The 14,147-nt window shown below is 43.9% G+C and overlaps 1 protein-coding gene across 1 annotated transcript in view; it reads left to right on the top strand.

The window, feature by feature from the left end:
• Positions 1-14,147, top strand: part of CUBN (cubilin) — a gene marked incomplete at its 5' end in the record, with an annotated part of 145,317 nt that overhangs the window by 94,710 nt on the left and 36,460 nt on the right. The window contains 11 exon segments of the mRNA XM_081881783.1: positions 1,085-1,290; positions 2,882-3,063; positions 3,532-3,724; positions 4,653-4,850; positions 5,640-5,786; positions 7,423-7,613; positions 8,186-8,369; positions 9,664-9,838; positions 11,680-11,858; positions 11,966-12,175; positions 13,783-13,923. Of these exon segments, the coding sequence (XP_081737909.1) occupies positions 1,085-1,290; positions 2,882-3,063; positions 3,532-3,724; positions 4,653-4,850; positions 5,640-5,786; positions 7,423-7,613; positions 8,186-8,369; positions 9,664-9,838; positions 11,680-11,858; positions 11,966-12,175; positions 13,783-13,923 (2,006 nt within the window).

Below are 14,147 nucleotides of genomic sequence, written 5' to 3' on the forward strand. Positions count from 1 at the left end.
AACATCAACTATTCTCTACAAACTCTTGGATGAGAAAGAACAACTTCTGTATAGGGGCAAACGTATGATTTAAGACAAAATTGCGGATCAGCATCTTTCATTTAGCAATTAAGCCAGAACCCATCTCATGTGCTTTCAAAGTCATGCATTCTGCAAGGAATGCATACACAACCATGGACAAAAACTAAAACTAAAAATACATCCAGAACCTTTGAAATGGCAAGGAGCTCTTCCTTTGTATTTCATGCAGTTAAAAAGCAAAATAAACACTGAACCTACCCCCCCCCAAACAAAACCCCAAATGATGCATTTCCTTAAAATTGAAAGAATTCTGAACAATGCATTTGTATAGATTAGAATTATAGAATCATAGAATTGGATGGGACTTTGAGAGCCATCTAGTTCAACCCCTTGCAATGCAGGAAACCTGCCCACAGCCATCCCAGGTTGGGCTCGAATCACCAACCTGCTGGTTAACATCCAGATGCACTGACCCATTATGCTGCATGATCCACAAGCCAACATGTGTTAATTGACTTACTAATGCCAGTGTGTCAAGCAAGCTGGTTCATCTCAGTTGAAGAGCACCTACTTCCAGATGTGTAGCATGGTAAACGGATGCCTTAAACCCTGCATTATAGCGCAGAGAGAGAACAGGATACCATGGGTGGTATTCAACTAATTCAGAGCAGACCCAGTGAAACTGACAACCATGACTAAGTTAGGTTTATTAATTTCAGTGGGTCTACACTTAGTAAAACTAAGCTGTATACCACCCACAGAAAGAATAGGATACAGAAGTAGACAGTATAACAGGATAGCCACAATTTGTAATAATGTGATGAGGCTCACTGATAACTTTTCCCATATGCATTACACTGCAAACGGACTGGATCCCATTTTATACAGAATATTTTGGAGCCCTTAAATACCACTAGCATTTTACTGACCCTTGTAAGAGGAAAAGTGTGGAATCACTGAGAGATAATTGCTTGATGGAGTACATTCATTTCCCTTTGTATTTTATATTTTATCCCATGCACTGTTATGTCAATTAATGTGCCCACATTGCTGTTGAAAACAGAGATTTTCAGATGGAAGCAAGTGACGACTGCAGCAAGGACTACCTAGAAATTAGAGAAGGCAATTTCAGTGGCCAGCTGGTGGGACGATTCTGTGGCGACTCTGTGCTGGAGAATTATACATCTATCACTGGGCATGGCCTGTGGGTTATATTTGTCTCAGATGCCTCAGGTGATGGAAGGGGCTTCCAGGCCACATTTGCTCACAGTAAGTAAATACTGAACTCAAACCGAAGCAATCACTTTACAGATCATTTGCAAGCAAGGAAAGAAAGATATGTGTAGACATACACCTTGATAATATTACTGTGTTTTCACTTCTGGAGAGTGCCAGCCAACAATATGTAGCATCATGTAACTTCCTTAACTTTGTGATAGCTTAGTTCACACACAGACACACCTGTTGTGGGTGGGATATAAGTTGTTGTTTAGTCATGTCTGACTCTTCATCTGACAGACATGACTCACACTGGAGAGCCAGTGTGGTGTAGTGGTTAAGAGCAGTAGTCTCATAATCTGGGGAACCGGGTTCGCGTCTCCACTCCTCCACATGCAGCTGCTGGGTGACCTTGGGCCAGTCACGCTTCTTTGAAGTCTCTCAGCCCCACTCACCTCACAGAGTGTTTGTTGTGGGGGAGGAAGGGAAAGGAGAATGTTAGCCGTTTTGAAACTCCTTAAAGGGAGTGAAAGGCGGGATATCAAATCCAAACTCCTCCTCCTCCTCCTCCTCCTCCTCCTCCTCCTCCTCCTCCTCCTCCTCTTCTTCTTCTTCTTCTTCGTTACCCCATGGACCAGAGCATGCCAGGCACTCCTGTCTTCCACTGCCTCCCGCAGTTTGGTCAAACTCATGCTGGTAGCTTCAAGAACACTGTCCAACCATCTCGTCCTCTGTCGTCCCCTTCTCCTTGTGCCCTCCATCTTTCCCAACATCAGGGTCTTTTCCAACGTCATATATGTACTGAAGATAAATAAATCCCCTGGGCACATGTAAATTCAAAAATCCATAAAATATGAAGAGGCAATGTAAAAGTTACATCAAATAAGAGCATGTGATTTGCCACTGGGTACATTCTTAATCAGAGACCCTTGGTGTCTGTGGTAGAGGTGGCAGGTATGCACTGGCAACGTGGAAGGGGGAAAATACCGTACAAAATTCAGAAAGTAAAAAATGGTGGATTACTAGTACACTGACACAACTCTAAAAACAAGACTACACCTAAGACTACAGCTGCTGAAAACCACCCTTTTCCATACAACTATTAAATGTGCAGGAGCCATGTCCTCTTTTGTATCAGGACACCCTGATACAGCTCAGGGTCCCTCTTCACTCAGGTAGGAGTGGACAGCGTAGTGGGACTTCACCACTCACCTGACCTCCCTCCAGCTGAGTCGCTGCTGCATACTGGGAAGGAGAGCAGCAGCAAGGTTGGCACAGTGCAAACATGCTGGCAGGATTGCCCTTCTGCACTGTGCTAACCTCACCATAACCCGCCGTCATCCCCTTCTCCATCCTGCCATTCAGCAGTAGCTCTCCTAGAGGGAGGTCAGGTGAGCTGTGCAGCCCCAACACATTGTCCCTGATGGTACCCACATGCTTAAATTTCGTTTAAGTTAAAATAACAAAGCCTTGCAAGGGGAAATGAAACTTAAGGGAAAATTGGAGGCAGTATTTGGGGGTGGAGAGGGTCTCGAAGAAAATCACCCCTCTTTTACCTACATAGCAAAATCATTCAACAGAACATTAATAACAATAATAACCACAACAATAAAAATAATAATAGCAACCTCTCATTTTTCAGTGTTTGGAAATACTATGGTGGGAAGCAGTGGACAAATTGCATCGCCACTGTGGCCTAGAAATTACCCTCACTACTCCAACTATCAGTGGACAATAACTGGCAACACAACACAAGTGGTCCATGGTCAGATCACACAGATGGATATTGAAGATACGTATAGCTGCTACTTTGACAAGCTGAAGGTGGGCTAGAACTTGCAAACTTTTTTATTTTGGTAAACTCTGGTACAAATAAGTCACAAAGCAAAGGGAGCTGTCAGATGATTATATCTCAACTTAAAATGAGCTGAGGCATGAAACAGTCTTTTGGCCACATGTGCAACCACTTCGATCCTCCCACCATAAGAGCGTAAGAAGACCCCTGCTGGATCAGGCCAAAGGCCTATCAAGTCCAGTTCTTACAGTGGCCAACCAGATGCCTGGGGAAAACCCACAAGGAGGACCTTTCTGGCAGCAGCAAACAGGAAGTCTTTGCCGCCACAAAAAGTGGGGAGTATTTGGGGGGAATTCTGAAAAGTGGCCTTCTTTTTCCTCAGGGGGTGAGAAGGAGAACTGTTGGAAATTTGCTCAGAAAAGTGTATCCTGAGAAATGTTGACTCTGCATCTAAAAAACCCCAACAGTGTTACTAATCTTTATTCTCACTGTTGCAGGTATATGATGGGCCCAACACACACTCTCGTCTCATAGGAACATACTGTGGTGTAGCCCCATTTTCTTTCACCTCCTCTGGAAGCTCTGTTACTCTCCAGTTCACCTCTGATTTTTCTGTAAATGGAAAGGGCTTCCTTTTGGACTGGAATGTGGTGGAAGCACCTACAGCTGTGGGACGTGCCATTCCTATAGGTTGGTCTCCTGTCCATGTGGCTAACCTTTTCATTTCAGCGACTGAAAGAAAGGCAGATAATGAAAGTGTATGTCAGTTTGCGTAATGGAATGCTATCATCCAGTGGTAGTCAACCTTTCTTCAGGCATGCTTTTAAGCCAAGTGAAACATTTGAGAGCATACCTTTCTAGTGTGCGTGCCAGTACACATGCCAGCTTAGTGTTGCCTTGGCTTTTCTATACAGAATCAAAGAGCAGGTGATAGCACAGGACAGGACAGAGAGGCAGGAGGAGAGGCTTGACTCTGCAACACAGTTAAGCCCATAGACCTCTGCTCTTATCCTAGGAAATCACAACCCCACCAACTTTCCCACCTGCGGCATTTGTCTTGAAGATTAGCTACCTATTGTATAGCAAACCTTTTGTTCAATATGAGGTGGTTTTAGCAGTAAGAGGGATTGCATTAATTGTCAGGTAGATGCGACAGCTCAGTTACATTATATTTGCACTAAGATTCAACGGTGGTCACTGCCTTGGATTCCTTTAAAAGCGGATTAGACAAATTCATGGAGGATAAAAGGCTACACTGAACCTCAGTGTCAGAATGCAAGGCCAGTTGTTGGGGAGTAACAGAGGCCCGTTCCCTGCCCGCATATTAAAATAATCAGGGAAGGCCCTGATTTTGTATCAAGAAGACATTAGGTGGGCCCAACGCATGCATGCGCATGTTGTACACACATGTCCACATACTCTAGCAGGGATAGGGCACCAGTGGACCCCAATTCCCTTCAGTCCCAGCCAACATGGCCAACAATCAGGGAGGATGGGAGCTGTAATCTAGAGGGCTACAGTACATAGAAACAAACACAGAAGAGAAACAAATAGTGTTGTCACTAAACAGGATGAAAAATTAATTTATTTTTACTCATGATTTTCTCTTTCATGACAGGAGCCTGTGGAGGTTTCTCAAGAACCAGTGAAACGCCTTCATTTCTGTTCTCACCAGACTGGCCTTCAAACTACAGAAATTTTGCCAGTTGTACATGGGTTATCAGAGCGCCAGACTCAACAGTGGAGATCAACATCCTATCCTTGGATATTGAGTCTCATCGCTCATGCAACTACGATAAACTTGTCCTGAGAGATGGTGAGAAACACTGGCACCTTCCCATAGTTGTGGACCACAAATGGAAATCCTGGTTTATGCAGTTTGCAATTCTCATGCTTGCCAGCTTCCCAAGTCTACATGTCTTCCGCCTCCCCTATTGTGTTAGACTCATGGTGAACTGGGGCTCACCCCTCTAATAAGTGACTCTCACAGATTTCTGCCATCAGATAGGGCTATCCAATAGAGCAGAGCTGCAGCAATAGCCTCCTAGTGGCAGTGGCAGTTCTGCTTACTAGGAGGAGGGTGAGCAGAAGGCAAGGCCCAGGGCCTTATGGGTGCAGCACCAGGAGTGCTAGATTGGCTCTGCTGCTCCATTCACATAGCCTCAACCTCGGCACCCCTTCACATACCCCCCTCCTTCTTCCATTAAGTAGTCGTGGTGATGCTGCCAGGAGGCTATTGTTGCAGCTCCATACGACTGCATTTTAAAATGCCACACAGAAGTATTTCCAAAGGCCACCATGCACCTGCCACAAAGTCTGAACAGAGAGACAAACCATGACCCTAGGTTCTGACGCAACACTAAGCCCAAACCATGGTTTAGCTCTGATTAGCACTGCAGCAGGAAAGCATAGTGAGGAAAAAGTTGCCCATGGTTTTTACTGTGAGTACCCACACACTCATGGACTCCCACTGTCATAGTTTGGCTTAGTGTTGCATGCAAACCAGCCCATCTTCTGGCTACCAATGAAATGGTGAATGGAGAACTTCCAGCTCTAACATTGCCTCTCCAAATAAAACATGGCTATTTTCCATTTCTTTTCATAGGAGACAACAGCCTTGCACCAGTCCTGGCCACTCTATGCGGTCGTGAAGTTCCTGGACCAATAAGATCCACTGGGAATGCTTTGTACATCCGCTTCACTTCAGATGCAAGTATTACCGGTGCTGGGTTTAATGCTTCTTACCACAAAAGTAAGTCGTCATTTGAAACTGTTCTTTGCAGATTTAAGGGGGTGGGGGGGTGGAGAGACTGGAAGGAACTGATTATAGAATCTCTTTATTTTTTGTACTGTTGCCTGTCCTGTTCAGCAACAATCCTCTGCACACAAACATAAATGTTGTGAATCCCACGGGTGCATGTTTTTTGAGATGTAACCTTAAATTCAACCCATTTTCATGTGTAACTTCAAAACCACTGCACAATTATTGTTGTTGATATCTGCCTGGATATCTCCCCGGAAATGCAGAGTAAGAAAACATTTCTCTGTTATGGTAAGATTTGCAAGCTGCTTTTGTACTGCTGTGGGTTCTTTTTTAAAAAAAGGGGAGGTGAATTGCATTCCACAAAACGGTGCAACTGTTTTTATGTAGTTTAAAAAAATTGTAAGTCCCTACAAATGCAAAGAAAGAAAGAAAGAAAGAAAGAAAGAAAGAAAGAAAGAAAGAAAGAAAAGGAAGGGAAGGAACCCAGATGTATATGATAACAGGATTAGACTGCTGCAAGATGATTATTTTTTAATGTACCTCTGTCCTGGAGAAACAGAATAATCAAATTACAGAATCTTAAAATGATACAAGAGGAGATGCCTAGTTCTTCATACATTTCCAAACATTTACAGTTGCTTCAGAAGACGTTGTTGCTTCCCCTGTCAAAGAAATAGCACCACGGTTATTGTAGGTTTGGCATTTCAGCAGCAAACTGGAGTGGGAGAGATAGGTTTGGTTGCAAGTAGCCAGTGAATCATGAAACAAACCTTTGCTGAAGCACCGAGTGCCACATGTTACACATCATATCTGGCACTGGAGAGACTTTGTTCTCAAATTTTTGTATTGCAAGATATATTAGTGACAAATTTGATTGTGGGAAAGGCACAACAGCAGCAATCCTATACATGCTACCTGGAAGTAAGAGCCTCATTGGCCACAATGGGACTTAACTTCAAGTAAGCATGAAGCAACAGGAAAAGGTGCCAAATTCAAAAAGTGCTGAACCACAGCCAGAAAGCAGGAATTTGACGCACATTTCTAAAGTGCTCTGAATTCTTCCTTTACAGCTGTAGCCCCAGGGTGAATTCAAGCCACAAGTGCAAATGATTATTTTTTTTTTGCAACCTCAAATTGAGTTAAGGTCAGAGCTGCAAAGGAAGCATTGGGAGTTCACCAAGAGTGCACATCCCAATTCTATCTTTGAAAACTGCAGGTTCAATGTAGACTCACCTGACATTGTATGACATCAGGTGACTGACAGGTGGGCAGCCACACTCACCTGTCAAGGTGACCCATAGAGAAAGGTGCCATTCTGGATCTGTCCTGCCAGCTGGATCCCATTCCCTTCTTCTGTAATTAAAGCGACTGGCATAATCTGTAGGCGAAGATCTCGTAGAAGATCTCCTACAAATGAATTAATTGAACCTGAAAACATGTATGTTACGAGTTTGGCCCTGGCTCAAAATATGCACTGCTTTTGTGAGGATGATTCTATAAGAGCTAGAAGCACCAAACTGATAAATCTGAGATTTCAGAGATTTGGACAGGATAGGAATGAAATGTAATTAAAAATAATAATAAACAGTCCTTTCCTTAACGGAGTCTTATTCCTTTAACTTAGGTTGTGGTGGTTATTTGTACACAGACAGTGGTGTGATCACTTCACCCAACTATCCGCAAACCTATCCTCCTAACCTTAATTGTTCTTGGCATGTTATGGTTACTGTTGGCTTCATCATTGGCATCCATTCTGAGGAGCTCTTCCAGGTGATAAATGAAGATGCTGCCTGCAGTCATGGAGATTATGTTGAGGTGAGGACAAGAAGAAAGCAATATTGAAATAGCTCAGCCAGTTACTCTTTTGTTTCTGAGCATCAGTTTGTAGTGTTGTGGTTCTATCCAATAAAGTCATCCCGTTCCCCACATGAACCCCTCCAATCTGTTCCAGGTTTTCCTCAACCCCAGAACAGATTAGGGGACACATAGAAAAGGAGGAAGAGGAAACTCTGTTACACAGGCAGAAGTTCATGTGCTAAAGGGATGCTAAAGGGAAGTAACCAGCTTGCTTACTTCTTACTGACTCCTTGTTAGCCCTGAGTTCCCATCATAAAACAGTAGCATTTCCCTTTTTCATTTTATGGGTTGAGACACAAAACCTATAGTGGGTTTATTGACTTTCTGACATGTTAAAAGGCCTTAGGCCTGAAGCAGCTGAGTTAAAATCCCAATTCTTCCCTGGATTAATTGAGTAGCCTTTGGCACATAACTGTGTATCTATCCATTTCAATTCCACATCTTTAAAATGGGAAGTAATAGCTTGTTCTCATAGATCTGTCGTGAAAACAAAATAAATCATCTTGCACATTTAATGTTTGTTTTTTTAGCTTAGGAATGGACCAGATCTTTCTGCCCCACCGTTAGGACCTAGCAGCAGGAATGGACGCTTTTGTGGTAGCAATTCCCTTTCTACAATGTACACCACAGACAACCAGCTATTTGTCCACTTCCTTTCTGATAGCAGTAATGGAGGGCAAGGTTTCAAACTGAAGTATGAGGCAAAGGGTCTTGGTGAGTATTGGCACTAAATACAAACAGGGGCTACCGAAACATTCATGATACTCTAAATCAGTGGTTCTCAAATGATGTTGGGATCCATGATTGACAGGAACAGGAACTTCTTTGGAGGTCTTTAAGCAGAGGCTTGACAACCATATGTCAGGAGTGCTCTGATGGTGTTTCCTGCTTGGCAGGGGGTTGGACTCGATGGCCCTTGTGGTCTCTTCCAACTCTATGATTCTATGATTCTATGATTCTATGGTTAAGAAGTGCCCAACTGGCTCAGACCATACCTCCATCTGGACCACTATCCTTCTTACCATAATGACCAACCAGATGCCTCAGGGAAGCCTACAAGCAAGGCAGGAATCCAATGGCTCTCTGGTAGTCTGTGACATAGTGCCTCCAAACTTGGAGAGCCCATTTAGCCATCACGGTTAATAGCTGTTGGTATACTCCAAAAATTCAGCATGGCTTCAGTGCTGGAGTCCTTGCTTGAGTGGAGGAGCACCAACTTGGTCAAAATACATCCCTGGACCTCATTTGCACATTACCTTTTCTGATACTCCTGGTTGAAGGACCACTCTGGCATATTTCTCAGTTGGTGTTTTACGAATGCCTGTAGGGAAACGGCTACAAAGTCTCTATGGCATAAAGCATATGAGGAGAAACTTGCCTCCTTTACATATTACCCAGTTTAAGGGGCATCATGGGCTGACTGGAAAGCAGGGCCATGCCACTGGTCTTGCCCCTAAGCATTGGGCATGTCACTGGCCCCACCCTCTAGACATCAGTGTGTTAGTGTAGATATCTGCAGGGAGGAAGCTAGGCATGAACATCTGCATGGATTTGAACTTCCACACAGCTGAGACTCCCAACCATGCAGGTGTCACAACTGCATAGAAACCTATGCACAAGCAGCTGCTCTCCGGCAGGTCTTCCTCTCTGCATATATCATTGCCGATGCATGTGCATCCAGGGGACAGGGACAGTGGAATGGCCCCATGCCGTGATCTTTGCATGAAGTCCCCTCCATGAGGATAACTCATGAAGAGAGCATCTGTGTGTTAATTTTGAAAGGAAGGGCAGAACTGGTAAAACCAAAGCTACAAACGATTCCATGTCAGAACTTCCACAAGCACATAGAAAAACAACAACAGAAGAAAGTATTGTGTATTGTCCTATGATACCAAAAAATTAAGGTGGGTCTCATAGATGATCCATTTTAGTGTGTTTATAATAGAGCACATTATTATACACATTCCTTATAGTATTCAACCAGCTCCTCCTCATCTTCTGTTTTCAGCTTGTGGAGGGAACTTCTATATCAGCCAGTCCAACCCCTTGGGATTTGTCTCTTCACCTGGCTATCCTGGCAATTACCCACCACATGCCGATTGTTTGTGGACAATCATTGCTCCCTATGGGGCTGCAGTGGAGCTGCAGTTTGAAGATCACTTTGATATCCAGTCTTCACCCAAGTAGGAGCACCTTGTTGTGTTAGCTTTCTTTAAATTTTCTGAAGCTATCATGGAGGGTTTGGGGTTAATGTAATGGGGTTCTTGATTTTATTTCTCTTCTAAATCTAAAGACAGGAGTGACAGGCATGGTGGGGTGGTGTAGCAGAGCTCTCCTGGCACCAATGCTGCTGCCACTTATTGGGATGGTGCAGGGACAGGGCAGGACAGTGGGGGGGGGCTGTGCAGGTGCACCAGTGGATCCATTCCAGCACCTCTACTGGGGCACCACTTCCCACCTGTGCACCATCCCAGTAAGCTATGGAAGCACTGATCTCAGGACATTGGCTCTATGGCACCACAGTGGCTGCTGTTGTCTAGCAGATGTATGGTTAAAACAAAATTAAAAAATTCCTTCCAGTAGCACCTTAAAGACCAACTAAGTTAGTTCTTGGTATGAGCTTTCGTGTGCATGCACACTTCTTCAGATACCAAGTATCTGAAGTGTGCATGCACACTTCTTCAGATACCAAGTATCTTTCATGCATGCACACGAAAGCTCATACCAAGAACTAACTTAGTTGGTCTTTAAGGTGCTACTGGAAGGAATTTTTTTATTTTGTTTTGACTATGGCAGACCAACACGGCTACCTATCTGTAACTAGATGTATGGTTGTAACATAATCAGTCTTGTACTTATGCTATAGTAAAGCAAAGTGGTACCGCTGGCTTGGGGGGGGGGGCTTTTTGCAGCTGCAGGCTGACAGGGACCCTCCTCCAGAACATTCAGTCTGTTTCTCTGCTTGTCAAATGTCTCCCCATTAAAAATGATGGGATATTTCAGTGATCCATGATGGGGAAGAGCTCTCATCCCAATCAACATGTTCTTTCTCAAAATTGAACCATAGCTATTGGAGAAGGGAGGAGCCTGGGTGAGCTGGGTGAGGCCATAGGGTCACTGGGCGGAGCCAGGATGTCTGACAGCCAAGGTGGGATCTCCTGAAACCTGCTAGAAAGGAGGAAAGACATGTAGGAAGGTAATTAGCAACCTAAGGAAGGAGCAAGTGCTAGCTTTGCTTTAGCTGAGCATTATGTTCTTCTTTAAGGGCTATATCAGAGCTTGAGAGCATGTGACGCTCCAGATATTTTGGAGCTGCAGCTCCCATCATCCTGGACCATTGGCCATACTGGCTGGGACAGATAGGAGATGGGAGTCCAGCAACAGGTTCTCTACCACTAACCACCACTAATTCATTGCATCAGTGGAAGTCTTACATTTCCCTACAGTCACTTCATGCACTGAGTTCTTCCTTTCTTCCTTTCTCCATCTGCTGATACTCAGGGACAATTATATGCCCTAAAAGCATTTCCACTGAATTTATATGAGAAAAAAATTATCCTTATGATATGGTTGATTTCATAGCCATATGTGTCTGAAGATAGTCCCAATTACTCTTCCTACAGTGATTTTTAATTAAAAGACTTCAAAAATGCTTGATTGAGCTAATTGCATTCATAATTGGCACTTAATGAATCAGAACTAAGCATTCTAAATTCAATTTTTTAACACAGTCCTCAAAAGCCATTTTTGATCATGCTTCAGACAGGAGGATAAAGTACTGCAGAGCAAACTCTCCATAATGCTGTGACCTATTTAGATATTTCTTGCTCTATAATTGATTTATATCTCAGGTGACCCTAGGTATTATTGATTGTTAGGGTGTCTGTCTCTGTTTTTCCTGCCCTGCTCAGAATTGAGCTACCATGTCATTCACTAAAGGATGTTAGTTCCATGTTTCAGATACTTCCTGAAATGTTGCAAAGCAATTTTCACCTGTTTAAATGTATCTGTTGCCTTCTCTCAGCTGCACATTAAGTTACCTTGAATTGCGAGATGGTGCCGACGCCAATTCACCAGTAATTGCCAAGCTTTGTGGGAATTCTTTACCAGGCATTCAAAGGTCATCCGGTTCTACCTTATATATGAGATTTCGTTCAGACAGTATAGACCCACACACTGGATTCAATGTCAAGTATTCAAGAGGTAAAATGAAAAAATAATAATACCCAGCATTTTTACTGATCCAAAATCCTTAAATGAAAAACTGGAATGCATATGACCATTTCAGTGATCAGACTCTTTCTTTGCAGCTGTTTGTGGTGGAACACTGATGGGACAAAACGGAGTCATTGAAAGTGTCGGATTCCCTGATCTCCACTATCCAGACAATTTGCTATGTGAATGGTTTCTCCGTGGACCTGTGGGTCATTTTCTCACCATTCGCTTTGAAGCACTAGATATCCAGAACTCATCTGAGTGTGGATATGACTACCTGGAAATTCGAGAACAGTATGCGTCAGGTCTGTAAAACCATGTCGTTAGTCTTTCTTCCTTGCATGTGCGGGGAACTAACAGTCTGATATGATTTTCTGCTGAAGTTATTACAATTCTGAGTAGGGCATGGCTGTCCTTGTGAGCAGGCAACTGGGGCAGAACTTTGGAATCCTCTCTGTGCTGTCCCTCGCCCCACCTCAACCCAGAAACCATCAGTCACTACTAAGGCTGATCAAATCTGTCAGTTTCAGTGTTTCTAAATTTCTGGCTTTTTCAGTCTTATGTTTGGTCCTCTATATTTTCACATCAGTTGCTTGTTTGCTTGAAAAGTCCTAATATGAAATGGCATTAGTAGTAGTAGTAGTAATAGTACAGTGGTACCTCTGGTTACGTACTTAATTCGTTCCGGAGGTCTGTTCTTAACCTGAAACTGTTCTTAAACTGAAGCACCACTTTAGCTATTGGGGCCTCCTGCTGCCGCTGCGCCGCCGGAGCACGATTTCTGTTCTCATCCTGAAGCAAAGTTCTTAACCCGAGGTACTATTTCTGGGTTAGCGGAGTCGCTAACCTGAAGCGTATGTAACCTGAAGCGTATGTAAACCGAGGTACCACTGTACTGAAGATCTCAGGGTGGTTCACAGCATAAAAACAGAAACGAAAAACACAAAATACACAATAAACCAAAAACAAACCAATAACCCCCTGCCTCCCACAAACACATATAAAATGACATAAAATGTTAAACAGCCAAAGGCCTGGTTGAAGTTGAGCATTTTCATGTGGCGCCTAAATGAAGATGCCAGGCAAGCCTCCCTGGGGAGAGCATTTCACAAATGGGGAGCCACTGCAGAGGCTAAAGGTAAAGGGACCCCTGACCATTAGGTCCAGTCGCAGACGACTCTGGGGTTGCGGCGCTCATCTTGCTTTACTGGCCGAGGGAGCTGACGTACAGCTTCTGGGTCATATGGCCAGCATGACTAAGCCGCTTCTGGCGAACCAGAGCAGCACACGGAAACGCCGTTTACCTTCCCGACGGAGTGGTACCTATTTATCTACTTGCACTTTTTGGGGTGCTTTTGAACTGTTAGGTTGGCAGGAGCAGGGACCGAGCAACGGGAGCTCACCCCATTGCGGGGATTCGAACCGCCGACATTCTGATCGGCAAGCCCTAGGCTCTGTGGTTTAACCCACAGCACCACCTGCGTCCCACACTGCAGAGGCTAGAGTGGAGGAATGTTAGAGGCCTCTGGACCTCTTGTGGAAGGAGGCACATGAAGATGGGTCTCAGATGATGTGGTGAAGGAAAGCATTTTAGTGCAAATTTCTCCTAATGGGCATATTTTAGTATGCAGTTTTGCCTAATATACACAAAATACAAGCAGAATGCAAGTAAATATAAATAAATACAGTGACTGGAACACAGGAAGCAGTCTTACATTGAGTCAGACCACTGGTCTATCCAGCTCTGTACAGTCTACACTGACTGACAGTGTTTCTCCAACACTTCAGGCAGGTGTCTCTCCCAGCCATGCCTGGAAATGCCAGCGATCAAACCTGAGACTCTCAGATCAGATGCCCACCCTCTTTATTAACTTCTCTTTCTCTTTCTCCCTTCCTCTCTCTAATTACCTAGGGGATTTATTAGGTAAATACTGTGGTGCTAGTATACCCAGTGCATTGGACACCTCTAGCAACTTGGCTTACATCAAGTTTGCCTCTGATGGATCCATCAATGCTCCAGGCTTCAGACTACATTTTTCTGCTAGTGTTGAAGGTGAGCTGCAAAAACAGTGTGGTTTCCATTTCATATGTTGCCTTTTGACTATTGCTTATTGCATGCCATTGGGTTTGTCTTCTTCTAGTCCAGCTGCTATTGGCAGACCTTTTTTCAAGTTGAAGATACAGTGTAAGATATTCTGATTTTAGTTTCTGCCTTAATTATGAATCAAGACGAAATATGGTAAACAAGGCAACCATTGCAGACACCTGAGTGTTTCC

This window comes from Podarcis erhardii, assembly GCF_964252035.2.
Source record: "Podarcis erhardii genome assembly, chromosome: 12".
NCBI lineage: Eukaryota > Metazoa > Chordata > Lepidosauria > Squamata > Lacertidae > Podarcis > Podarcis erhardii.